Raw genomic sequence first — 24,909 nt, 5'->3', positions numbered from 1 at the left:
GTTAATACTTACGGAAAAGAGCTCAATATTTTCTTTCCCCAGCAGTCACGTGAGGCTTCCCTGATAGCTCAGTTGGTAAAGACTCGGCCTGCAATGCAGGAGACCTCGGTTCCATTCCTGGGTTGGGAAGATCCCCTTGAGAAGGGAAAGGCTACCCACTCCAGGATTCTGGCCTGGAGAATTCCATGGACTGTACAGTCCGTGGGGTCGGACACGACTGAGCAACTTTCACTTCACTTTCTCAGCAAACACATGACTCTCCATATGCAAGCTTCAGCTTAGAAGTCTCTCTCACCCACTCACACGCACACTACTACTATTCAAAACATTTTAACTTTTCTAAAACTAAACTATAGTGCAGTTTTTATTTTCTACGTAAACCCAGCCTAGATTATTAACTCCGGGACAGCAGAGACCTTAGTTGTACTGATTTCCTAAGCTTCCATCTCACCTAGGTGTATTTCGGCGTGGTCTGGCAGTTAGAGAAGAGAATTGGTTAGACAAGGCCTAAGTTCTCATGGAGCTAATGATCTAATGACGACTTCACCAAGCAACAGGCAATCACACCCGGTTTCGAAGCCTAAGTCTCTGCAGAAAGGCAGATACAAGAAGGTCTTCTAAAGCCGCCGGCTTCTACGGAGCGGGAAGTCCTGGAGTTCAGAGGGCTTGAGCCCGGACGCCGCGGGTGGAATCCGGGGAACCCGACTCTTTCATTGGACAGTCCGGATCGGGAGAATCCAAAGTGGCGGGGGGGAGGGAGAGAGGCTGCTATGTGCTGTCGCAAGAGTAGTCAGAAGATTACAGAGTGGATATCCAGGCCAGGAAGAGAACTAAAAAATAGGTAACTGAAATTATCTTCTAAATACTCCCTTATGAAATTATGCGTCTCCCTATCCTATGTCTTGGAGGAATTGGACTGGCCCAACCTCCAAGGAGCAGTAGAGCGCAGCCGGTCGTCTAGAGAGTCCCACACGTAAGAGACGTGGGAAAGAGTGTCGCAGGGAAAGCTGGGCCACTGCCGCTGTCAGCCACCATCTTGCTTTCCTCTAAGGCGGCAGCGACCGAGGCTCAGAACAATCTTGAGCAATGAAGCTGTTAACCAGAGCCGGGTCCCTCTCGGTGAGCACAGCTGGCGGGCTTGGGGAAGGGTTGGAAAGCAAATGGTCAGCAAGGTCATACGGACCGGAGTTGCCTGGTTTGGGGCCCCTGGGCGCTGGGCTTCGTTCTGCCCTTCAGCTGAACCCTGCAGGCTAACTGGGCTCCAGGCTGGGTGGGTCAGACGTTGGAAGGCCCGCTCATGCTCCGAGCAGAGGAGACCTAATGCAGGAAAACGTGCAGAGAGAGAGGGGGCTTGAGAGCAGAGGTGAAGCGACTCGGTGGAGACACCTTTGAAGGTCATTGCTGCACTTGCGTGCAGGTGAAGGAGACCGCGAGATATGGGTCGCAGGAGGCCGGTGTAGACCTAGTCCCCCATCCCTACCCTATCAGCTGCTGTCTTTGTTTCTTGGCATATCATGTAGCATCAGCTGCTCCAACTGTTAAGCGGGCTTATGAGTAAAATCATAAGGGAAAAAATGAGCTAATACCTGTATAGCGTTTTTCAGTGAACCTGGAACTTGATTGTTACTGTCGTGTCCTGGCTGCATAAAGTGTGCTTTTCTTGATCTTGTTTTAGTATTATCCAGGAGGGGTTCTTGGCCTTCCCTTTAGAGCTTCTTAAGGCTCCTCCTCCATGTCCGACTGACACATAGCTGTCACTTGGGGAAAACTCCAGTATCAGTGTTCTATCATTGTGGACTGGTGGTTATCAAGAGGGGACAGTCTCAACCTCTGAGTTTAAAACAACTCTTTGAGGCCAATTTTGCCCCCAGGGGACATTTGGCAATATCTAGAGACATTTTTGGTTGTGACAACCTGAGGGGCAGGAGAATGCTACTGCTGATGATCCTTCAGTGCTCAAAGCCACCTACAACAGAATTATCCAGCTCAAAATACCAAGAGAGCCTGGGTTGCTAAGTAACGTAGTAATTAATCTACTAGAAGGTTCGAAAAACCAGGGAATGGAGTTTCTGGGTACTTAATATTTAAATAGATAAACTATGAATTATACAAATGACCATGATTTAGACTGTAATTCTCTTAGCCTTCTTAGCACCCCTAAACTAACCGGTGATTTTAATAACCCTTAGAGGGAAGTCCAGTTGGACTGGCAAAAGACCTCAAAACCTCCTCCTCATTCGTTCCTTCCTCACCTTTCAGTAGAAAAAAGAACTCAAAGGTAACAGAGTTGAATAGGACCAATGTAAACAAATTGCAGTAAGATTGAAAGCAATTGTTGTTTCTACTTACAGCACTTACTTTACATAAGAATAAATTGATACATCTTTTGTTATTAAAACAAAATAGTAATTGTATGGACAGTTACTAGGATAATTCTTTGCAACAGGTTTGAATGGAACAAATTATAGAAATCACGTTATCACAAAGTGTCACTGCTCAGGCACATTTGAGAGGAGAGCACCTAAATCTACCTTAGCAACTGTGCCCACGTATCTTAAATTTTTTACTTTTCTGGAAAAATCAAAAGCTAGAATCACTAGTAGAGTTAAATGTACCACACCCAGTGAATGAAATTGATGATAATAAAGCAAAGCTAATTGTAATTTATAATTTGAAAGTGCTAAGGAAAGTTATGACCAACCTAGACAGCATATTAAAAAGCAGAGACATCACTTTGTCAACAAAGGTCCGTCTAGTCAAGGCTATGGTTTTTCCAGTAGTCATGTATGGATGTGAGAGTTGGACTATAAAGAATGCTGAGCGCAAAAGAATTGATGCTTTTGAACTGTGGTGTTGGAGAAGACTCTTGAAAGTCCCTTGGACTGCAAGGAAATCCATCCAGTCCATCCTAAAGGAAACCAGTCCTGAGTGTTCACTGGAAGGATTGATGTTGAAGCTGAAACTCTGATACTTTGGCCATCAGATGCAAAGAGCTGACTCATTTGAAAAGACCCTGATGTTAGGAAAGATTGGAGGGAGGAGAAGGGCAGACAATAAGGAGGCCTGGCGGTCACGTGGTCGCAGAGAGTCGGACACGACTGAGCGACTGAACTGATAGTTTTCATTAGTACAGCGTTGAAGCTGAATGCACAACCAGCAGCCCTCCTGGACAACATGAAGTAGGAACAATGCAGCCTCTGAGGGGCTCCTTGGGAAACTCAGGCAGCATGTTCATTTAATCGTGGGAGTACTAAGGTTTAATTCTCAACATCTCCACTAGTAACCTTATGATCCTTAGACATAATCAGAATTAATTCTGTGGCGTTGTATATCATTCGCCAAAAAAAAAAGCTGAATAAAATTACACATTTTGGATCCATTATCTGACGTTTAAGAGGATCCCTTCCCGTGACTGCATATTACATTTTGAGAATCTGCTGTGGGTGTACCTATCGTTAATCTCAGGGTGTATTAGTCAAAGAAGATAAAAAAAAAAAACCTTTAGTTGTGTAGCCTTAATGTAGCACAAAGAGTGAAGATACTATGGGAAATATTTGGGCGCTTGGATAATGTTTTCTTTGATATGCTTTTTAAAGGTTACTAAAATGATTAAGGAAATGAAGTCATATTGGAAAGTAGACTAAACAGATGAGACTCTTTAGGCAGATAAGAGAAACAGTAATGCTAAAATCTATAAAAAGGTATAAATGGCTATTCCACACTTTTTCAAAAAGTTCCAAAGCATTAGAGCCTAGAAAGGACCACTTGGAGCTCTAATAGGTAGTTAAAAGGTAAAAGAAAATGCAGTGAATCTTTAAAAAAGAAATGAACATGTTCAACTCAGCGTTCCTTCAAGCTATACAGATCAAAAATAGAGATTTAGGAATGGCATGGGTAAACTGGTGGGTTAGTTAATAGGTTAATCAGCTGACTCCTCCCATGAAGTTTTTTACCACTGAACAGCCTCTATTGCTTGGGCCAACTCAGATACAATGCACTATTCTTTTGAGAAATGTGGTAACCTGTCTCTTTTTGTGTTTAGAGATTTTATTCCCTCAAAGTTGCTCCTAAAGTTAAAGCCACAGCAGCCCCTGCAGGAGTGCCTCCACATCCTCAGGACCTTGAGGTTAGTCCCCCTGAGTTACTCACTGGGCACACAACACGCCTTACTGTTCTTGGTAATATAAAGACATTAATCACATCCCTGCTTTATCTTATATACAGTTTACCAGGTTACCAAATGGTTTAGTGATTGCTTCTCTCGAAAACTATGCTCCTGCATCAAGAATTGGTTTGTTCATTAAAGCAGGCAGCAGATATGAGAACTCCAACAATTTAGGAACTTCTCATTTGCTTCGTCTTGCATCCAGTTTGGTAAGCATCTTTACTACTTCCGTGTGTTTAGAAATCTGTGATATCTTGGTCCTACAGAAAAGAAAAACTAAAAGCAACACCCCTATGTTAGTTTCCTGGAGCTGCCATAACAAATTACTTCAGACAGTCTGGCTTAAACACCAGGAGTTGATCCTGTCACAGTTTCAGAGGCTGAAGTCAAAGTCATGGTGTCAGTAGGGCCATACTCCCTCTGAAGGCTCTAGGAAGAATCTTGCCTTTGTTTCTCCCACAGCTTCTGGTGGTTGCCGGCAGTCCTTTTCATTCCTTGGCTTGCGGCTGCATCATTCCAATATCTGCCCCTGATTTCACGTGGCCCTGTCTGTCTGTGTTTCTGTGTCCAAATATCCCTTTTACTGAAGGGCACACTCTTATCCAGCATGACCTCATTTTAAATATTTACATCTGCAAAGGCTGTTTCCAAACAGGGTCACTTTTGTAGGTTCTTGGGTAGACATGAATTTGGGGGATGTTTTCAACCCAGTACAGTCCCCTAATATAGCGTGAAAAATCACAGGATACTTATCACAGGGAAGCAGTAAATTAGTGTCCATCTACAGCATAAGAAATCAGTAAAAAGACAACATTTTTAGGATAGTGAGACACATGTACATCCATGGCTGATTCATGTCAATGTATGGCAAAAACCGCCACAATATTGTAAAGTAATTAGCCTCCAATTAAAATAAATTAATTTTTTTTAAAATAAAAGAATCATGTACCAAAAAAAGGACAAGATTTTTAATTGTTAAAAAGAAGTGCCAGAAATTGAAAATTATTTTTTCCCATATGCAAATCTCTTTCACAATAGATTGATGAATCCAACAAGCATGTATTTGATAATTGAATTTTTATCTAAATGTACTTTATATAAAAATCTATACTTGTGCCTTTGGGTCAACTTTATTGGGCATTTCTTAAAAGGAGGCAGTATTTTTAGTTAGTGTTCCTTTGAATTTAATGACAGACATTAGATTTTGACATAAAGTCATGTTTGGCAAACTTGGCATTAAAAAATACCAAAAATGGTTGTCTTTTTCTTTTCCAAGACTACAAAAGGAGCTTCATCTTTCAAGATAACCCGTGGAATTGAAGCAGTTGGTGGTAAATTAAGGTTTGTTAAAAATACATAATCGGAAATAGTGAAAACACCATAAGATGATCAGTTATAAAGGAACTTATCTCTGTTATCAAGGTGGTTAACAGTTTCTTAAGGCACAAGAAAGAAAAGACTGATGAATTTGACTGCATAAATGTAAAACATCTTTATGCCTGAAAGTAAAAATCTAAGTAACTAAAAGTAGGTATTTGTAACATATGTAATATGGAGAGGATTATTTGGAAAAATAAAGAACTGCAAATTAGGAAAACAACCAAAGAGTAAATGGATAGGAACAAAGATAGGAATAGGCTGTTCCCAGAAGAAGAGCCCAGAAACAATGATCTTAAAATCAACAGTTCAATACCATTTTATACTGCTGGTGGGAGTATGAGTTGATATAGCTACTTAGGAAAGAATCAAGAAATATCAATTAATATTAAAAATGAGCATATTCTTCAACCTAACAGTTTTTAATCCACATGCACAAAGGAATTCTTTATATTGTGACTGGAAACAATCTAAATGCCTGTCTTTAAAGAGGTGGATAAGTAAAGTATGATACAATAATATGCTGGGACTACTACAGTTAAGAATGAACAGCAGTTAAGAGATGAATTCAGTCTGTATCAACATGGCAGACTTAATAAAATGTTTTTTGGAAAACAATTTTTAAGATTTTTTGAAGGTATGAGGAGGTTTTTAACAAAATAATATGTAACGCTTATAATTATGTTTGTCTCAAGTGGGAGAAAGTGTGAGAGCCTGAGAAGGATACAAAGAGATCTTCAACTTTAAAATTGCCTTTTTTAAGTTGTGGCAAAATACATATAAGATAAAATTTACCACCTTTAACATGTGTGCTTCTATAACAATAAGTGTCATTGAGCAACCATCACCACCACCCATCTCCAGAATGTTTTCATCTTCCCCAACCCAAACTCTGTAGCTATTAAACACCACCTTCCCTCAGCCCTAGGCAAGCAGCATTCTGTGTTGTTCCCATGATTTTGACTACTCTAGGTACCTAATATCAGTGGAATCAAATAGTATGTGTTACCTTTTCATGACTGACTGACTTCACTGAGCAAAATGTTTTCAAGGTTTATCCAAGTGTAATATGTCAGGACTTTCTTCCTTTTTGTCAAGTTGAAATACTTAACTGTTTTCTTATTTAAGATTTTTTTAAATAGTTAAAATCTTTAGTTGAGTGTGCATATTTTTGTTCACTATTACTTATACTTTTTATACCTCAAAATATTTTTTCCAAAAGATTGATTTCATGAAGATATAAGAGAAAGCTTATTCTTCTGATTTAGATAATTCACTGTAATTTATTTTTGACTCAGCGTGACTTCAACAAGGGAAAATATGGCCTATACTGTGGAATGCCTTCGGGATGATGTGTGAGTACCTGTGTTTATTTAGAAGATCTGCTTTTAAAGAAGTACTTAGATGCTCAGTTCTACTATTTTTTTTTTTCCAGTGTGGCATGACCTCTGATGTTGGTTTTGGATTGTTATTCACAAACTGCCTAAAGTTTAATAAAAAGCATTACAGTTATGTAAAATGGATGTTTGTTTTAAATTTTTGACTGGTAACTCTGAGCTTCATGTCTTCTGTAGTGATATTCTAATGGAGTTCCTGCTCAATGTCACCACAGCACCAGAATTTCGACGCTGGGAGGTAGCTGCCCTTCAGCCTCAGCTCAGGATCGACAAAGCTGTGGCTTTTCAGAATCCACAGGCTCGTAAGTGCACTTTTAGATTATATTCCATTGTTTCTAAGATACTGGGATTTCAAGAAAATCAATTTGTAGAGGAATAAAACTGCTGTTGAAATTCTTTTTCTCCTTGGGTTTGAAAATACGCTTTCCAAAAATTTGTCCACTTTTTAAAACATTGTTCATTTCTAAACATTTGTATTGTTGATTATCTTTCATCATGTTAATATATAAATTTATTACAGAATCCTAGGCCTTTCACCTGTGTTTTATGCCCATCCTCCCATCGCTGATTTTTTTGTTTGTTTTATTAGTTGCACTGGATCTTCTGTGCTGTGCGCAGATTTCGTCTAGTTTGGGGGAGCAGGCTTCTCTTGCTGTGGAGCATGGGCTCCAGGCCCGCGGGTTCAGTAGTTGTGGCACACAGGCTTAGTTGCTCCTCGGCATGTGGAATCGTCCCAGACCAGGGATCGAACCCATGTACCCTGCACTGGCAGATGGATTCTTAGCACTGTGCCACCTGGGAAGTTCTCTGGTGTTTTTTGTTTTTTAACAGTCTTTTATTTTTAATTGGAGGATAATTACTTTATAGTATTGTGGTGGTTTCTGCCTTAAATCAACATGAATCAGCCATATGTATATGTCCCCTCCCTCTTACACCTCCCTCCCTATCCCACCCCTCTAGGTTGTATCAGAGCACCCCCTGGTGTTTTTTAATGATTGTTTTACTTACACCAAATCTGGCAGCAGTTTATTGCTGCTGCTGCTACTTTTACTGTTATATATTGCTGCTGTTGTTTAGCCAGCTCCCTTTTATTGGGTTTTTCCAAAGCAATCAACTTAATTTAAAAAAATCCTTTTTTGTATTCATGTTTGTGTTTATAGAATGTTTGGTTATATAATCTTGATAAGCATACCTGGCAGAACAAATCTGTAAGATAAAAAAAGCACCACTGATTCTCAGAAGTCAAGAACTTCTGGTAGGAGCAGAAACGTGCAGGTAGCCCACTGAGGTATAAGCAGGTGGTCAACTGCAGGGGCTCAGAATGGCATGGCTCATTCACATGCAGGCCTGTCAAGTGTCTGGAACATAGTGAGTGCTTGGCTCCTGTTTGCTCATATTATATTTCATGGTGATAACTTTGTTACCCCAGGCCTTTGATAAAAGAAATAGAATAGTAAAATTGTAGAAAAGATGACTTCTGTGTCCTGAGTAGCTTCCTTCCCCACTGGTAGCAGTGAGGCTCCAGCCCTCATCCTTTGTGCCTGAACAGTTATTGTAGTCTCCTGGCTGGTGTCTCTCTGCCCGGGCATACCTCTTCAGGTGGATTCTGACATTTACAGGCTGCTATCAGAGAATCTTATTTTTCTCAGCACATTTGACTGGCAGAATTTTAGAAGTTGCTAGAGGTAATAATAAATTTTCGATGCTTGAATACAATGACCAAAGTTGTATAGTTGTTTTCGAGGCTCTCTACATGGTGTTGTCTTTATTTAAACCATGTTTCTGTAACTGCTTCTTTACTTATTTTACAGACGTCATTGAAAATTTGCATGCTGCTGCTTACAGAAATGCCTTGGCTAATTCCTTATATTGTCCTGATTATAGGATTGGAAAAGTGACACCAGTTGAGGTACTGATAAAACACCTTACATTTTTAAATGTGCTCATTTTCACATTAATTTGAATGTTCATCTACCACTCAGTTTTGTTTGCTAATTTTCTTGTCGTCTAATTTAAGATATTCTCTTGCTTGCTTTTTTTTCCATCACTTTGCTGCCTTTTTTTTTTTTTTTTTGGCTATACTACGCAACTTGTGGGAGCTTAGTTCCCCTACCAGGGATCAAACCCATGTCCCCTGCAGTAAAGAGTAGAGTCCTGAACCACCAGGAAATTGCCTATTCATCAACTTGCTTTTTGACTAAAATTCTGTCTGAACAGTTTTTGTGTATCTTTCAACTAAAAAAAAAAAAGTTTATTATGAAAGGGGCAATTCCCTGGTGGGGAATTACAGAAATTTCAGAATTACATTCTGACCAGACATTTCATTCATTCATACTTTATGAATTCACTACAGAAATTTCATTCATAATTTATGAATAGGATGTATTAAAGGGTCCCATTTTTCAAAAAGTAAGGTGTGTGTAGACAAATACCAAGATATTAACCATGATTATCAAAGTTACTAGCATTTTTAAAATGTATCCCTAGGCTAAAGGAAATTCTAAAGAAATTGGTGCTGGAACACTTTGAGCAAAAGCAGCATTCAGTAGAAAAACATCACCAGGAAAAAAATAAGAGTATGACTTTCCAAGATGGCTCAATAGATGGAGACAGCATTCGTTTTAGGGCACAAAATCTAAATAAACTGAGCTTCAGCAAGTCTAAACATTACTCAGGGAACCTTTTTAGCCACCCCCCCCCCACCATGAATTTTTAACACCACAGATATACTGTATATCTGTTTATGCACTGTATGTATATTTGTACTTTATATATAAAGGATTTTCTTTTTTTTTTTTCTTCCCCCAAGAAGTAATTTTCACTCTCTTGGGAGCAGTAGTATAGTTGAGAATGCATGTTTTAGCCCTACTTTTATATAAAGATCCCAAGATTTCACATTGAATCTACTGTATTAATCTATATTAGTAGGGAGACATTGACGAATTTTTTTTAAGCTCCCGAAATAATTCTGTAATCATCCAGGTTGGAAACCCTGGTATAGACACTAACTTATTAGCAAAAAAATCTTCAAAGACAGGCAAGAGGAATATAGTGATATAACTGTTAGCTCTACTATAGAATGTTAACAACAGTGCTTTATTACTACCTGTATAAAGATGAACCTGATGTACTACTTAAATCACATTATAATAAAAATCATAAACTTAGTCCCATTTCTTCAAGTTCAAGCCAATATGTGCTCTAATTTTTGTTTTGTTTTTTTCATTAACAGCTTCATTGAGATATAATTTACATACCATACAGTTCAGCATTTAAAATGCACAATTCAGGTTTTTATTCTGTTCACAGAGTTACATAACCATCACCACATTCAGTTCTAGCAATGGATTTTAAAAGCTCAATTTAATTCAGTTCTAGGTAGTCCCTTATAGTTCATTACAGCAGCTTTTAAGCCTGTTTATTCTCTGCTAAACTGCACTTTGATATTTTTATAGTTCTTTATATTTATACCAGTATAACCAGATAAATGTTTTCACTTTCTCAGTTACATGACTATGTACAGAATCATTTTACAAGTGCAAGAATGGCTTTGATTGGACTTGGTAAGTTGGCAATTACCTGCTTCTTTTAAGAGTAGTTTTTTTAACTCACAAACATAGAAAACAGACTTATGGTTGCCAAGGGGGAAGCACAGGAAAGGGTTGGTTTGGGAAGAGCAGATGCAACCTATTATGTATAGAATAGATAAACAGCAAGATCCTGTTATAGCACAGGAAGCTATATTCAATGAGAAGGTAGAATTATCCTTGAAACTATAAAATCAGATACTATCATATGTAACTGTGTATATATACATCTTTTACAGTTAGATCAATATCTAGGTAACTTACAGTTCCATGTTTCTTGGCTCCCAGAGAAAGTGGTAGATAATCAGGAAATTCCCTGAGGTTGCTGACTTTTCCTTTTCTAATTGTTGGGGTAGTGAAGGGGACACCTTTCCAGTACATTGTAATTGTATCACTATATTGGTAACCAGCCTCAATTTATAATAAACTCACTTGGGTATTTTTTTAAATTCTGATTACACAATTCTCCATGTGTTGTTCTGTCTCATTTTAGAAAGTGGTTAATTGAAAAAAGAGAAACTAAGGTGCATTCCTAGTAGATGTTGCACTTATAGTTAAGAATAAAGATTTGTTTCACTGTCTCTGTATAAGTTACTTAAAAAAAGAGTAGTCCCTTAAGCTATAATTATGTGAATACGGGATTGAACAAAATTTGAGAACTTACCCTGTGTTAGGTCAGAAAGTCGGTATGTGATAGGATTTTTATATACATGATTTTTAAAATTTATTTGGCTGTGCTGAGTCTTTGTTGCTGCACAGGCTTTTCTCTAGTTGCAGAGAGCAAGGGCTACTCTCTAGTTGCCGTGCACAGGCTTCTCGCTGTTGTGACTTCTCTTGTTGCAGAGCGCAGGCTGTACGTGTGGCGTACAGTACAGTGGTTGTGGCCTACAGGCTTAGGAGCCCCGCAGCGCTTGGGATCTTCCCAGATCAAGGATCAATCCCAGACCTGTGTCTCCTGCATTTGCAGGCAGATCTTTATCACTGTGCCACCAGGGAGGCCCTGATAGGATTTTAATAGCTAGTCTTTCATGGAAACAACCTGAATGTCCACTGACAAATAAATGGATAAGGAAGATATGGTACATATATTCAATAGAATATTATTCAGCCATTAAAAAGAATGAAATAGTGCCACTTGCAGCAACATGAATGGATGTAAACATTATCATACTAAGCGAAGCAAGTCAGAAAGAGAAAAGGACCACATGATACCACTTAACATGGAATCTAAAATACAACACTAATGAACATATCTGTGAAACAGAAACAGACTCCTAGAGAACAGAATTGTGGTTGCTGAGGGGTGTCGGGGAGGGAAGGTGCGGAATTTGGGATTAGTAGATGCAAACTAGTATAGATAGAATGTATAAGCAACAAGGTCCTACTATATAGCACAGAGAACTATATTCAATTTCCTGTGATAAACCATAATGAAAAAGTATATGTATAACTGAATCACTTTCCTGTACAACAGAAATTAACACAACATTGTAAATCAGCTATACATCAATAAAATTTTTAAAATATCCCCAACACAGTTTTATAGCATATAAATAAATCCTCCACAACTCTGAAAAGAAAAAAGCTAGTCTTTTTTTTTTTTAAGTACTAACTTTTAAATTCATTACAGTATTTGCAAAACCTATGACAAAGGGCAAATTTCTCTAAGCAAAGAGCTTTTTACAAAGAGCTTTTGTTTTAAGTACAGTTTAATAGAAAAATCAACAAAGGGATGAACAAACAGTTCATGCAGAAGTGTGTTATGTGTGTATACAATTATTGTAAAAGATGTAATAACTAAGAAATTTTTAATCTGTGAAGTTGGCAAAAATTAAAAGATTGACACTACCCAGTATTAACCAAGGTATGCAGAAATAGGCACTCAAAAATTAGCAGGAGTAAACTGGTACATTTTTGGAGGTCTATTTTAAGAATTTACCATTCAGAAATATTTTGATAAGTTTACAAAATACTTGCATGAGAATTTTGTTTGCAGTAGTTGGATTTTGTTCATTTGTTTTACAAATAATAACTGAGGTATAATTCACACTGTGTAAAATTCACCCTTCTAAAGTGTGCAGTTTGTGGTTTTTAGCATACTCAGAGTTGTGCAGCTGTTGCCACTGTCTAATCTCAGAACATTTTCATCATCCCCAGAAGAAACCCCATACTCAATAGCAGGCACTCCTCATTCCACCTCCTTGCATCTGACAACCGGCAGTCTACTTTCTATCTGTAGAGAGCTGACTATTCTGGACATTTCATACAAAGAGAATTTTACAGTAATAGCCTCTATAACTGACTTCTTTCACTTAGTCACTTAGCCTAATGTTTTTAAGGTACATCCATATTATAGCATGTACCAATGTTCCATTCCCTTTTCTGGCTGAAAAATATTTCAATACGACATTTTGTTCATTCACCAGTTGGACATTTGGGTTGTTCCTGCATGTTTTAGCTATTAAGAATATAAACATTCATGTGTAAGATTTTTAACAAAATATCTTTTTCATTCTTTTGGGTGTATACCTAGGAGTAGAATTGCTAGGATTAGGATATAGGATATCTCTCTATTTAACCCTTTGAAGAACTATGAAACTGTTTTCCAAAGCAGTTGAACCATTTTATTTTCCCACCAGCAGTGTATAAGGATTCCAGCTTCTCCACATCCTCACCAATATGTACTATCATATGTCTTATGAAGTGGTATCCCATTGTAGTGATTTATAACATTGAACTTTTTTTGTGCTTTTTGGCTGTTTATGTGTCTCCTTTGGAGAAATGTTCATTCAAGTGCGTTGGCCAGTTTTTAATTGGGTTGTTTGTTCTTCATTGTTGAGTTGTAAGAGTATTGTATATATTCTGGATACTAATCCTTACCAGATACATGATTTGCAAATATTTTTCCCATTTTGTGGAGTATCTCTTCGTTCCTTTTAAAAATGCCTCTTGATGCATATTGCAGTATTGTTTTAATAGCCAGTTATTAGAAACATGTCCATCAGGAAGAGATTGATTAAATAAATAATGGTACATCAGTATAATAGAATTCTTTATAACCATTACATGTTTGGTGTAGTCCACTCAGAAGTAAATTACAACAGACAAGTTAGAAACAGTATCAATAGAAGATACCATTTTAAAAATAAAAAGAATAATATTAGTATTTACATAAAAAAAGGTTCTAGATGAATACATAATAAAGCTGTAAATGCATATCTCTGTAAGAGCATTATAATATTTTAATTATATAATGAAGCATTTTTAAAATAGTAGGTATTCTACAATTGTGTTTTAGAAATTCTGGTTCTTAGTTTTTTGTTTGTTTATAGTTTTTTGTTTGTTTGTTTCTACTGACATAGGTGTGAGTCATCCTGTTCTAAAGCAAGTTGCTGAACAGTTTCTTAACATAAGGGGTGGCCTTGGTTTATCTGGTGCAAAAGCCAAGTACCATGGAGGTAAGCATTTTGTTCTGTTAAGGTTAATTTACCAGGATGCCGCCTCTCCCCCACAATAGCATATTGGAGTATAATAGGCCTGATTGTTTACTACCAAACAGTATCAATGTGGAAAGAGAATCATTGTGGAAAGTATCAATTGCTTGGGTATTATGTGTTAAGTATATTTGTGAATGTGTTGGGGGAAGGGCAGGGTAGCAAGGAGAGGACCAGGCCAGAGAAGAGCTTCATCTTAATGCAGTAATACTGTCTCATAGAGAGTATTGAAGAATAAAACCAAAAAATGGTTTCTTCCTTGCTCTTTCTTTACATGGCCCCAGGTGAAATTCGAGAACAGAATGGAGACAGTCTCGTCCATGCCGCTCTTGTAGCAGAGAGTGCAGCCATAGGAAGTGCAGAAGCAAACGCGTTCAGTGTTCTCCAGCATGTCCTCGGTGCTGGACCACACGTTAAGAGGGGCAGCAATGCCACCAGCTGTCTGTACCAGGCTGTTGCCAAGGGAGTTCACCAGCCATTTGATGTGAGTCTGAACAGTGAACATCTTTCCTTTTGTTTTCAAAGGCTTAATGTTTACAATGTTGTCCTGGAAACTTGATCTTAGTATTAAACTGCTTTTAAAATTTAAGATGACACAAAGAAAATCTTTGTAAAATTGAAGAGGCAGCCAGGCTTAATTTTAGTACCTTAGTGGGTCTATCAAAAACTTACTGTTATTCTAATATAAAACAAATTGAATGCTTAAAAATTCCAAAAAATCCAAAATCCCCACTCTCTCTTGGAGTTTGCTCAACTTCATGTTCATGAACTTCATGTTCATGTCACCCTGCTTATTTAACTTACATGCAGGGTACATGATGAGAAACGCTGGGCTGGAAGAAGCACAGCTGGAAGGAATCAAGATTGCTGGGAGAAATATCAATAACCTCAGATATGGAGGTGACACCACCCTTATGGCAGAAAGTGAAGAGGAACTAAAGAGCCTCTTGATGAAAGTGAAAAAGGAAAGCGAAAAAATTGGCTTAAAGCTCAATATTCAGAAAACTAAGATCATGGCATCCGGTCCTATCACTTCATGGCAACCAGATGGGGAAACAGTGGCTGACTATTTTTCTGGGCACCAAAATCACTGCAGGTGGTGACTGCAGCCATGAAATTAAAAGACACTTACTCTGTGGAAGGAAAGTTATGACCAACCTAGACAGCATATTAAAAAGCAGAGACATCACTTTGTCAACAAAGGTCCGTCTAGTCAAAGCTATGGTTCTTCCAGTGGTCATGTATGGATGTGAGAGTTGGACTATAAAGAAAGCTGAGCACCGAAGAATTGATGCTTTTGAACTATGATGTTGGAGAAGACTCTTGAGAGTCCTTTGGACCGCAAGGAGATCCAACCAGTCCATCCTAAAGATCAGTCCTGGGTGTTCATTGGAAGGACTGATGTTGAAGCTGAAACTCTAATACTTTGGCCACCTGATGCAAAGAGCTGACTCATTTGAAAAGACCCTGATACTGGGAAGGATTAAGGGCAGGAGGAGAAGGGGACGACAGAGGATGAGATGGTTGGATGGCATCACCGACTCAACAGACATGGGTTTGGGTGGATTCCGGGAGTTGGTGATGGACAGGGAGGCCTGGTGTGCTGCGGTTCATGAGGTCGCAGAGAGTCAGACGCGACTGAGCGACTGAACTGAACTGAATGTCCATTAAGTCAGTGGTTCTGCCTAACAGACTCGTCCTCTGCTGCCCCCTTCTCCTTTTGCCTTCAATCTTTCCAAGCATCAGAATCTTTTCAGTTGTTCGCATCAGGTGGCCAAAGTATTGGAGCTTGAGCTCAGTTCAGTGAACTTAATCAGAGCTTAAGCTTCAGCAATAGTTTAGAATTGACTGGTTTGATCTCCTTGCAGTCCAAGGGACTCTCAAGAGTCTTCTCCAACACCACAGTTCAAAAGCATCAATTCTTCGGCACTCAGCCTTCTTTATGGTCCATATCATATCCATATATGACTACAGGAAAAACAGTAGCTTTGACTATATGGACCTTTGTCAGCAAAGTGATGTCTCCACTTCTTAATAGCTGTCTAGGTTTGTCTTAGTTTTCCTGCCCTGGGGCAAGCATCTTACTTTCATGGCTGCAGTCACCGTCCACAGTGGTGTAAGAGCCCAAGAAAATAAAATCTGTCACTGCTTCTACTTTTTCCCCTTCTGTTTGCCATGAAGTGATGGGACTGGATCCTACGATCTCAGTTTTCTGGACATTGCGTTTTAAGCCAGTTTTTTCATCCTCCTCTTTCACCCTCATTCTGTTTGCTTTCTACCATTACGGTGGTATCATCAGCTTGTGATACATCCAGACTGGCATTTCACACAATGCACTCTGCATATAAGTAAAATAAGCAGGGTGACAATATATAGCCTTGGCTGCACTCCTTTCCCAATTTTGAACTAACATCAAAAAAAGGTGTCCTTTTCATCATAGGGGATTGGAATGCAAAAGTAGGGAGTCCAGAGATACCTAGAATAACACGCAAGTCTGGCCTTGGAGTACAAAATGAAACAGGGCAAAGGCTAACAGAGTTTTGTCAAGAGAACACTTTAGTCATAGCAAACACCCTTTCTAGCAATACAAGAGAAGGCTCTTCACATGGATATCACCAGATGGTTAATACCAAAATCAGATTGATTATATTCTTTGCAGCCAAAGATAAAGAAGCTCTGTACAGTCAGCAAAAACAAGACCTAGAGCTGACTATGGCTCAAATCATGAGCTCCTTATTGCAAAATTCAGGCTTAAATTGAAGACAATAGGGAAAACCACTGGCCATTCAGGTATGACCTAAATCAAATCCCCTGTGATTACACAGTGGAGGTGATAAATAGATTCAGAGGATTATATCTAGTAGACAGAGTGCCTGAAGAACTATGGATGTAGCTTCGTAACATTGTGTAGGAGGCAGTGACCAAAACTGTCCCAAAGAAAAAGAAATGCAGGAATGCAGCGTGGTTGAGGAGGCTTAACAAATAGCTCAGCGAAGAAGAGGGTGAAAGGCAAGGGAGAAAGGGAAAGATGTACCCAAAACTGAATGCAGAGTTCCAGAGAACGAGGAGAGAGGTAAGAAGGCCTTCTTAAATGGACAATGAAATAGAGGAAAACACTAGAATGGAAAAGACCAGCAACCTCTTCAAGAAAATTGGAGATACTAAGTGAACATTTCATGCAAGGATGGATACCATAAAGGACAGAAACAGTGGACCTAACAGAAGTAGAAGAGATAAAGAAGGGGTGGAAAGAATACACAGAAGAACTATACACAAAAGGTCTTAATGACTGGATAATCATGATGGTGTTGTTATTCACCTAGAGCTGTACATCCTGGAATGTGAAGTCAAGTGGGCTTTAGGAGGCATTACTACTACAAACAAAGGTAGTAGAGGTGAAGGAACTCAGCTGAGCTATTTAAAATCCTAAAAAGATGACGCTGTTAAAGTGCCGTACTCAATGATATCTTTAAAAAGTAACACAAAATTGTAGGGTTAAGTATTGTTCATAATTTCAGCAACAGTGCATGGCACAGGTAGGTTATGCTTTAGTAAGTCTTTGGCCGTTTGACATTTAACAGTGGAAATTAAATCAGTCTTCTCTTTTTATCCTTCCTTTTAATACTTGAGTGGTTGTGTCAGACTTTTATTTTTAAGCAGAGGAGCCTTTTTTAATCCAATACCATTTCCCACCTGCAATGCCCAACACAAAAGCTTTTGCTTTTAAAAAAGTAGAAGGCTTACTTGACAGTGAAACCCTTGGAATCTTCTAAACAGAGCCTTAGGGGTCCATGGAGCAGTTTTCAAACCATTATCTTAAATTAGTCCTAAATTAGAGTTCCTCCAAATGGTCTTTCTTCCAGTCTGTGGTCTACTCTGTTTTCTTTTTTTCATGCTTTACTTTTTTCTATTGAACATTAATGATGCTTTAGATAGTTGGAGTTTAACCCAGTGACATAATTTAACAGAAATTCCTACTTTAGAATTTGGCCAGAAATTTGGAGAATGACTAGGTTAGTCTCAGAATTGTAATTAAACTTCAAGTGATTGAAGTGCATATCTTTGTGTGCTTCATATGGACCGAACCCATGGTTTTCAAACTTCACCTGGAATATAGTTTAAAATTCAGGCTCCCAGACTTCATCCGTAGTGATCTGAGTGAATGGATCTGTTGTGGGAACCTGAAAGTGTGTTTTGTTATAACAACTCAAGTGATCCTTGGACTTCCCAGGTGTTGCTACTGGTAAAGAACCCACCTCCCAAAGCAGGAGCTGCAAGAGATGTGGTTTCGATCCCTGGGTCCAGAAGATCACCTGGAATAGGAAATGGCAACACACTCCATTATTCTTGCCTAGAAAATTTCCATGGACAGAGCAGCCTGGCGGGCTACAATCCATGAGGTTGCAAAGAGTCAGATACAGCTGGGCACACAGTACTCAGACACACATGAGTGCTCCTTAGGCTATTGGCCCACATAAACACTGAAAAGCACTTTACTAGGATGTCATATCTGCCTCAAGGAGCTTAACACTCTACTCAGACTACACACAGAAATACCCCTGTTTGCCAGAGGCTAAACTGCTTGCTCCCGTGGACACCTGCTACTAAGCAGAAAAAAATTTCTAACTCTTTGACTTTGGTCTGTAGAAAAAGTAAAAGTGAATTGGTGAAAAGGAAGTCACCACCAACAGCAGAGGGAAGAAAGCATGTTTGTCTAATGTCAAGGACCATGATCTGCATCACTCAGCTGTACTGAATCTATGGTAGTAATGTAGTAATGTTTACAGGTTACTGTTTGCATTAACCCTTAATCATCAAAAGGTTAGAAAATACCAAGGAAAATGAGCAATCCATTTTAGAAAGAGTTAAATGAGAAAAGTTAAAACCATTATAGTTCTGAAAAAGGTAACCTGTGTACAGAACACTTCAGTCCTTAATAGAACCAGTTACGTGAAATATTAATTCATCTCTTTGCTTATACTGTGAAGGTACATATTTTTCCTAGACAACCTTAGGAAAACTGTACTGTTTTACCTGGTAGAGTGACATATAGTAAAGTTTCATTATATTTCAGGTTTCTGCTTTTAATGCCAGTTACTCAGACTCTGGACTGTTTGGGTTCTACACTATCTCACAAGCTGCATCTGCTGGAGATGTAAGTTGCAAACTGAAAAATTCTCACAAGATTTTTTTTTCCTGTTAACATTTTTTTAGTAAAAATATAGAATGTTTGAATACTGTGATTTATCAGATCTCTGTCTAGTGTAATATCATTAAAGTGTTATCTGCTATGGAAGAAAGTTAAAAATGGAAAATGTATATACTAATCCTTCCAGGAAAGAGAGAGGAAATGCTTCCTTGGTATTTTGGTTCTGTGTGGACATGTGGCATTAAGTTACCTCTAGGCTATCTAAATGGAGAACTCAAGTGAGGTCAAGGCAAAGATGTATACTGGGCATCCTCAACAGAAAGTGTGTTGAAATCAGGGTTACATATGAAAGTTGGTAGGAGAAGAAAACTGAAGGTCAAGCTAGGGGAAATGGCCAAGAAAACAAAAAGAAGAGAAACTGGTATATTTGGAGACCAAGAAAGAGACTGGTTAACAATCTTTTGATCTACTCTATATTAACGTCCCTTTAGTTACCACAGGGAAGTCTGGTAGTTTTAGCAAACTTGGACAATATCAGTTTTTACAAGACTATTGGAAGTGAACTAAAATTTACAATATTAAGAAATGAATGAGAAGAAAGAAATGCAAAGTTGGTGCAGGTATAGGGGAGTGGGTGGGATTTTAGTAGAGTTTACTCTGAGAGATTAAGTAGGAAGAGACAGATATTCATACTGAAAGGAAAGAAATTGGAGTGAATATAGGAGGTAGGAAATTATAGGTGGATTAAATCTGTAGAAGCAAGAGCAAGCAGGATCCAAAGTATAAATAGACTTTTTGTCCTTGGACATAATGGCTGATGGGAGAACAGGATGTCAGAGATGAGGAAGTACATCCCTGGTGCAGTAGGAAGCTAAATCATGTTTTGAGAATAAGAGAAAGAAGTTTAAAGAAAGTAAGAGGTTGGGGACAGATGAGTGCCTAGATGCACACAGAATGAGCAGAGCAGCAGATGCATAGTATAGTCAGATGGCTAGCCTAATGGAAAAATGGAGGCGGCAAGCTGTAGGGTTGATCCCAGGTTGGAATCTTGCAAAGTAGACTGGTCAGAAGTATGAAGAGGTGGCAGGAAGTTGGAAACACTAGTAGGAGTGGCTGAAAGGATAATTCATGGATTTAGGCTAAAGAAGTAAACCCAGAGGGACATGATAGATTGAAAGTGGACAAATCAAGGAACTAGAGATGTTGGCAAAAATGGAAGATATGGATAGCATGATTAAAGACAGGCCAGAGGTCTTGGAATTGAGGATTTCAGTGTTCATGTCTGGGGTATGGCTATGGAAATAGGTAGCTCACTTGGAGGGTAAAGTAAGTTAACAGACCCCAAATGATGCCAAGGTTGGGATGGAGCAAATCATGGGCCAGGTTCATTATACCCACTCACATCACTAGAACTTGATTCCTTCATGACCCCAGCATTCCAGGCATGGACAGTCTTTACAGATTGGCTCCTTACGGTTTACTGCTTTCTTCTTAGTGAATAGTAAGAGAAAGCAATATTAATTACATGATACTTTGAGAGCCTGGGGAACTTTAAAAGGTGCTTATTCTTCATACGCAATTATAAATCCCTGAGTTTTCTTTTCCTAAACCCTACTGCCATCCTCTGCCCCCTGCCCCTTAATGTTTATAAGAAGCTTGGCTATTTGGCTATTGTACAAACGGCTGCTTTATCGGAAGTGTAAGCAGCACCTAGTGACTTACGAATTCCAGATGGACACAACTATTTCCATCTTGTGTTTCTGCCTCATAGAGGAGCATCTGGAATACTGCAGGAGACTCTGGCACTGATCAAAGATAGCCAGCTTTTACTTTTCTGTCCTAGGTTATCAAGGCTGCTTATAACCAAGTAAAAACAATTGCTCAAGGAAACCTTTCTAATCCAGATGTGCAAGCTGCCAAGTAAGTTTCAATATTAACTTTCAATTATTTGCAAGTTGTATTTTTTTCTAGGTACAATACTACTGTAACAAAGGTACAATAGGATTGAAAAGTATAAAAAAGTATTTAAAGGAGAGGGAAATATATTCCTACCACCTAGAGATATAATTGTTAACATTTTGAATATTTTCCTCACCATTTTTAAACATAATTGTTAATACTGCATATATAGTTGTTAATAAATAATTAACATATATAGTTGTTAATAATTATCTATCATTACTAACCAATGATTTCTCTTTATAATGCTGTTTTTATTTATTCAGATTACTGAATTAATTGGTATGTCAGAATGTACTTGTTGACAGTTGGAAATTGTAAACTAAAAGGATATCTTTGGCCTTAAAAAAATTTCGTATTTCACATTACTTTTTGGTATAGATTTGCAATTGAGCCAAGAGTTATAAATATTATAATGAAAGGCTCTGCATATATGTTTGTGTTTATATATTTTGCAATCACAGTATTAAAAGGTTGTACCAGTTTATAATCACATCATCAGGAGCGCCTGTTCCACCATAACCACTAGCAGCTTTATTTTTTCCTCTTTACTGATTTGATAGACAAAAAAAGATACCTGTTTAAAAAACTGCAACATCCATCTATTTGGTGATTTTTAAATCCCACTGTCTTCACTGTGCTAACAGCGAGTGCTAACAGCAAACACCTGTTAACTCAGTACCTCTGGGAGTTTCTCTAAAAGAGACAAACTGTGGACAGAGTTACAAATCAGCTTGCATTTCATACAGGAGATTAAAACATTTAAATTTGACTTCATCCATTGAGGACAATTCAAAACGTGAATCCTAAAACTCAGGCAGTCTTTTAGTATTCAAAGATCATTTAGTATTGTCTACAAAGGAAGTTATGATGGTGAATTACAACCTAGGAGGGAACAACCTTTTACCATTTCTCTTCTCATTAGTATTATTACATTTTTCATACTGTACACACTGAAAAGTGCATCTCTGAAATAAGTACAACACACTTGATTAAATGTTGTATACTTGGAACCAAGGACTGACAGGGTGCAGCTCTACATGACTCCATCAGAAACACATGCTTATAACAAACTGAAACACTGGATAAACTTAGGAAGAGTCTGTTTCAAGTCTTAATTTATTTAAGAAAATGTCTTTTCTTAATAAGTGTAGAATTTTGGTTATTAATGCCAAGTTCTGTTTCTTTCCTGCCATTTTGATGGGGTTTATACATTTTCGGTAAGGTTCTTAGTCCTCCTGTATTGAAAGAGAGAAAGTGAGGTGTCATTGCTGAAGGGACAAACTAATAATCTCTTGGTAAAGTTTACTGCAGGTAAAATCTTTTTTCAGTTAAGCTGACAATGTGATAAAATTGCTACATTAAATTGTAATTATGTTTAAATGGAGGTCTTGCTACAGTTTGAGTTAAATAACTCAAGTGCCTTATTGAACACCAGTTTCTTTCTGGGATAATTATGAATTGGATTTTATTTCAAATTGATGCTTTTGTGCCCATATTTAAGTTATAGGAGCTTATAAAGACCTATATTCTCCTTCCCCACTTGTTCTGTCCTCAATGAGACAAATCCCAGTCCACAGCATTCTGCTAAAGGGACAATAAGAAGAGGCTAAATAGGTATTTTCTTTAGTAGAGATGTCTAATATCACCAAAAGTGTATCAGGAAGCTAGAATTCCTTCAGTAATCAAGACTTCACACTAAAATATTTTTAACTAGATCTGAGTTCTAATCTAAAAGCAAAATGCATTCTGTTGGGTTTTTAGTATAATCTTATAATGACAGCTTTCAAAATGATAATGTAAATAATAAAATAGTTGGTAAACTGAAGAAAGGGAATGAAGATCTTTAGCACTCTTAAAGTTTCAAAGCTGTTAGTTTGCATATTTACTCAAACGTGTTTAAGGATTTAGGAACATACTTTAACTTGCTCCATAAAACTGCCTTCTGCCTTACTTACACACCTTTTACTGGACAGGAACAAGCTGAAAGCTGGGTACCTGATGTCAGTGGAGTCTTCTGAGGGTTTCCTGGATGAAGTTGGGTCCCAGGCTCTAGCTGCTGGTTCATACACGCCGCCATCCACAGTCCTTCAGCAGATTGATGCAGTAGCTGACGCTGATGTCATAAATGTAAGCAAATGAAAATCTGTTTAACATCACATAACTTGTCCTTAATGATGCCATTTCAGAAGGAATGCATAAGGCCTGTATATGCTGTTCTCAGGGTATTTGGTATCTGTCTGCCTGGTGTGGAGGCAGAGGCTCAATCCCATCAGATCTGCAGATAGCTTCCTTGTCAACTCAGGAAGTCTGTGTATCTTCCTCATTCAACTAATAGTTTACCATTAGGTTAAACTATTTTAAATTTTTAAAGGTCAAGAAGAGTGAAATATTGGCAGTTTCATACGACTCAATCTAATTGTCAAGTTTGGTATTTTTCCTCCTCACTCTGAAATAAACTTTCTATCCTGCCAACCCTTCACAGTCCACCATCTCAAGATTTTCTTTAGTCTTCTCAGCCTAAGACATTCTCCTGCCCTTGTTCTATTTTTCTTTTATTTTTCACATATTGTTTCCTATAAAATTGACTGGTTTTGAGGGCAAAGACTATGTGTTATACCTCTTTGTATTCCCTACTGTGCCTAACAAGTACATGAACTATAAAATGAACCCTAAATCAGTCCTTTCTGTATTAAAAATGCCAACTCCCCTTTCATGTCACGATCTCAACCATCTTCTCACCAAGGGGTCTATCCTTGTGGATAGAAAAAAAATGAAGGCTGTTGGAAGATAGCAATCCTGACTTGATTTCACTTGGCGCCTAAGTTCATCATCGTTGTTGTTGTAGTTCAGTCACTCAGTTGTGTCTGACTCTTTGTGACCCCATGAACTGCAACACGCCAGGCTTCTCTGTCCTTCACCATCTCCTGGAGGTTGCTCAAACTCATGTCCATTGAGTCAGTAATGCCATCCAACCATCTCATCCTCTGCTGTCCCCTTCTCCTCCTGCCTTCAATCTTTGCCGGCATCAGGGTTTTTTCAAATGAGTCGGCTCTTTGCATCGGGTAGCCAAAGTAATTGGAGCTTCAGCTTCAGCATCAGTCCTTCCAATGAATATTCAGGATTGATTTCTTTTAGGATTGACTGGTTTGATCTCCTTGCAGTCCAAGGGACTCTCAAAAGTCTTCTCCAATACCACTGTTCAAAAGCATCAACTCTTCAGCACTCAGCCTTCTTTATGGTCCCACTCTCACATCCATATGTGACTACTGGAGAAACCATAGCTTTGACTATACCAACCATTGTTGGCAAAGTAATGTCTCTGCTTTTTAATACACTTTCTAAGTTTGTCATAGTTTTTCTTTCAAGGAGCAAGCATCTTTTAATTTCATGTCTGCAGTCACCATCTGCAGTGATTTTGGAGCCCAAGAAAATAAAGTCTGTCACTGTTTTCATTGTCTGCCCATCTATCTGCCATTAGTGATGGGATGGGACCAGATGCCATGATCTTAGTCTTTTGAATGTTGAGTTTTAAGCCAGCTTTTTCACTCTCCTCTTTCACCTTCATCAGGAGGCTCTTTAGTTCTTCTTCCCTTTCTGCCATAAGGGTGATGTCATCTGCATACCTGAGATTATTGATATTTCTGCCAGCAGTCTTAATTCCAGCTTGTGCTTCATCCAGCTTGGCATTTTGCATGATATACTCTGCATAGAAGGTAAATAAGCAGGGTGACGATATACAGCCTATGTACTCCTTTCCCAATCTGGAACCAGTCCATTG

The 24,909-nt window shown here is 38.4% G+C and overlaps 1 protein-coding gene across 1 annotated transcript in view; it reads left to right on the top strand.

Moving 5' to 3' along the window:
* Window positions 1-961: 961 nt before the first annotated feature.
* The window catches only part of LOC102402708 (cytochrome b-c1 complex subunit 2, mitochondrial), a 25,917-nt gene continuing 1,969 nt past the window's right edge, over window positions 962-24,909 (top strand). The window contains exons 1-13 of the mRNA XM_006061855.4: window positions 962-1,119; window positions 4,043-4,126; window positions 4,225-4,374; window positions 5,442-5,506; window positions 6,841-6,897; window positions 7,117-7,241; window positions 8,751-8,848; window positions 10,445-10,502; window positions 13,889-13,984; window positions 14,305-14,504; window positions 19,095-19,175; window positions 21,013-21,089; window positions 23,105-23,258. Coding sequence (XP_006061917.1) covers window positions 1,087-1,119; window positions 4,043-4,126; window positions 4,225-4,374; window positions 5,442-5,506; window positions 6,841-6,897; window positions 7,117-7,241; window positions 8,751-8,848; window positions 10,445-10,502; window positions 13,889-13,984; window positions 14,305-14,504; window positions 19,095-19,175; window positions 21,013-21,089; window positions 23,105-23,258 — 1,278 coding nt within the window. The 5' untranslated portion in view covers window positions 962-1,086. The remainder of the gene's footprint in view (window positions 1,120-4,042; window positions 4,127-4,224; window positions 4,375-5,441; window positions 5,507-6,840; window positions 6,898-7,116; window positions 7,242-8,750; window positions 8,849-10,444; window positions 10,503-13,888; window positions 13,985-14,304; window positions 14,505-19,094; window positions 19,176-21,012; window positions 21,090-23,104; window positions 23,259-24,909) is intronic.

Source organism: Bubalus bubalis, chromosome 24 (assembly GCF_019923935.1).
Source record: "Bubalus bubalis isolate 160015118507 breed Murrah chromosome 24, NDDB_SH_1, whole genome shotgun sequence".
Classification (NCBI taxonomy): Eukaryota; Metazoa; Chordata; class Mammalia; order Artiodactyla; family Bovidae; genus Bubalus; species Bubalus bubalis.
Note: the sequence above shows the minus strand (reverse complement) of the source record. Positions and strands in the feature narration are given on the sequence as shown.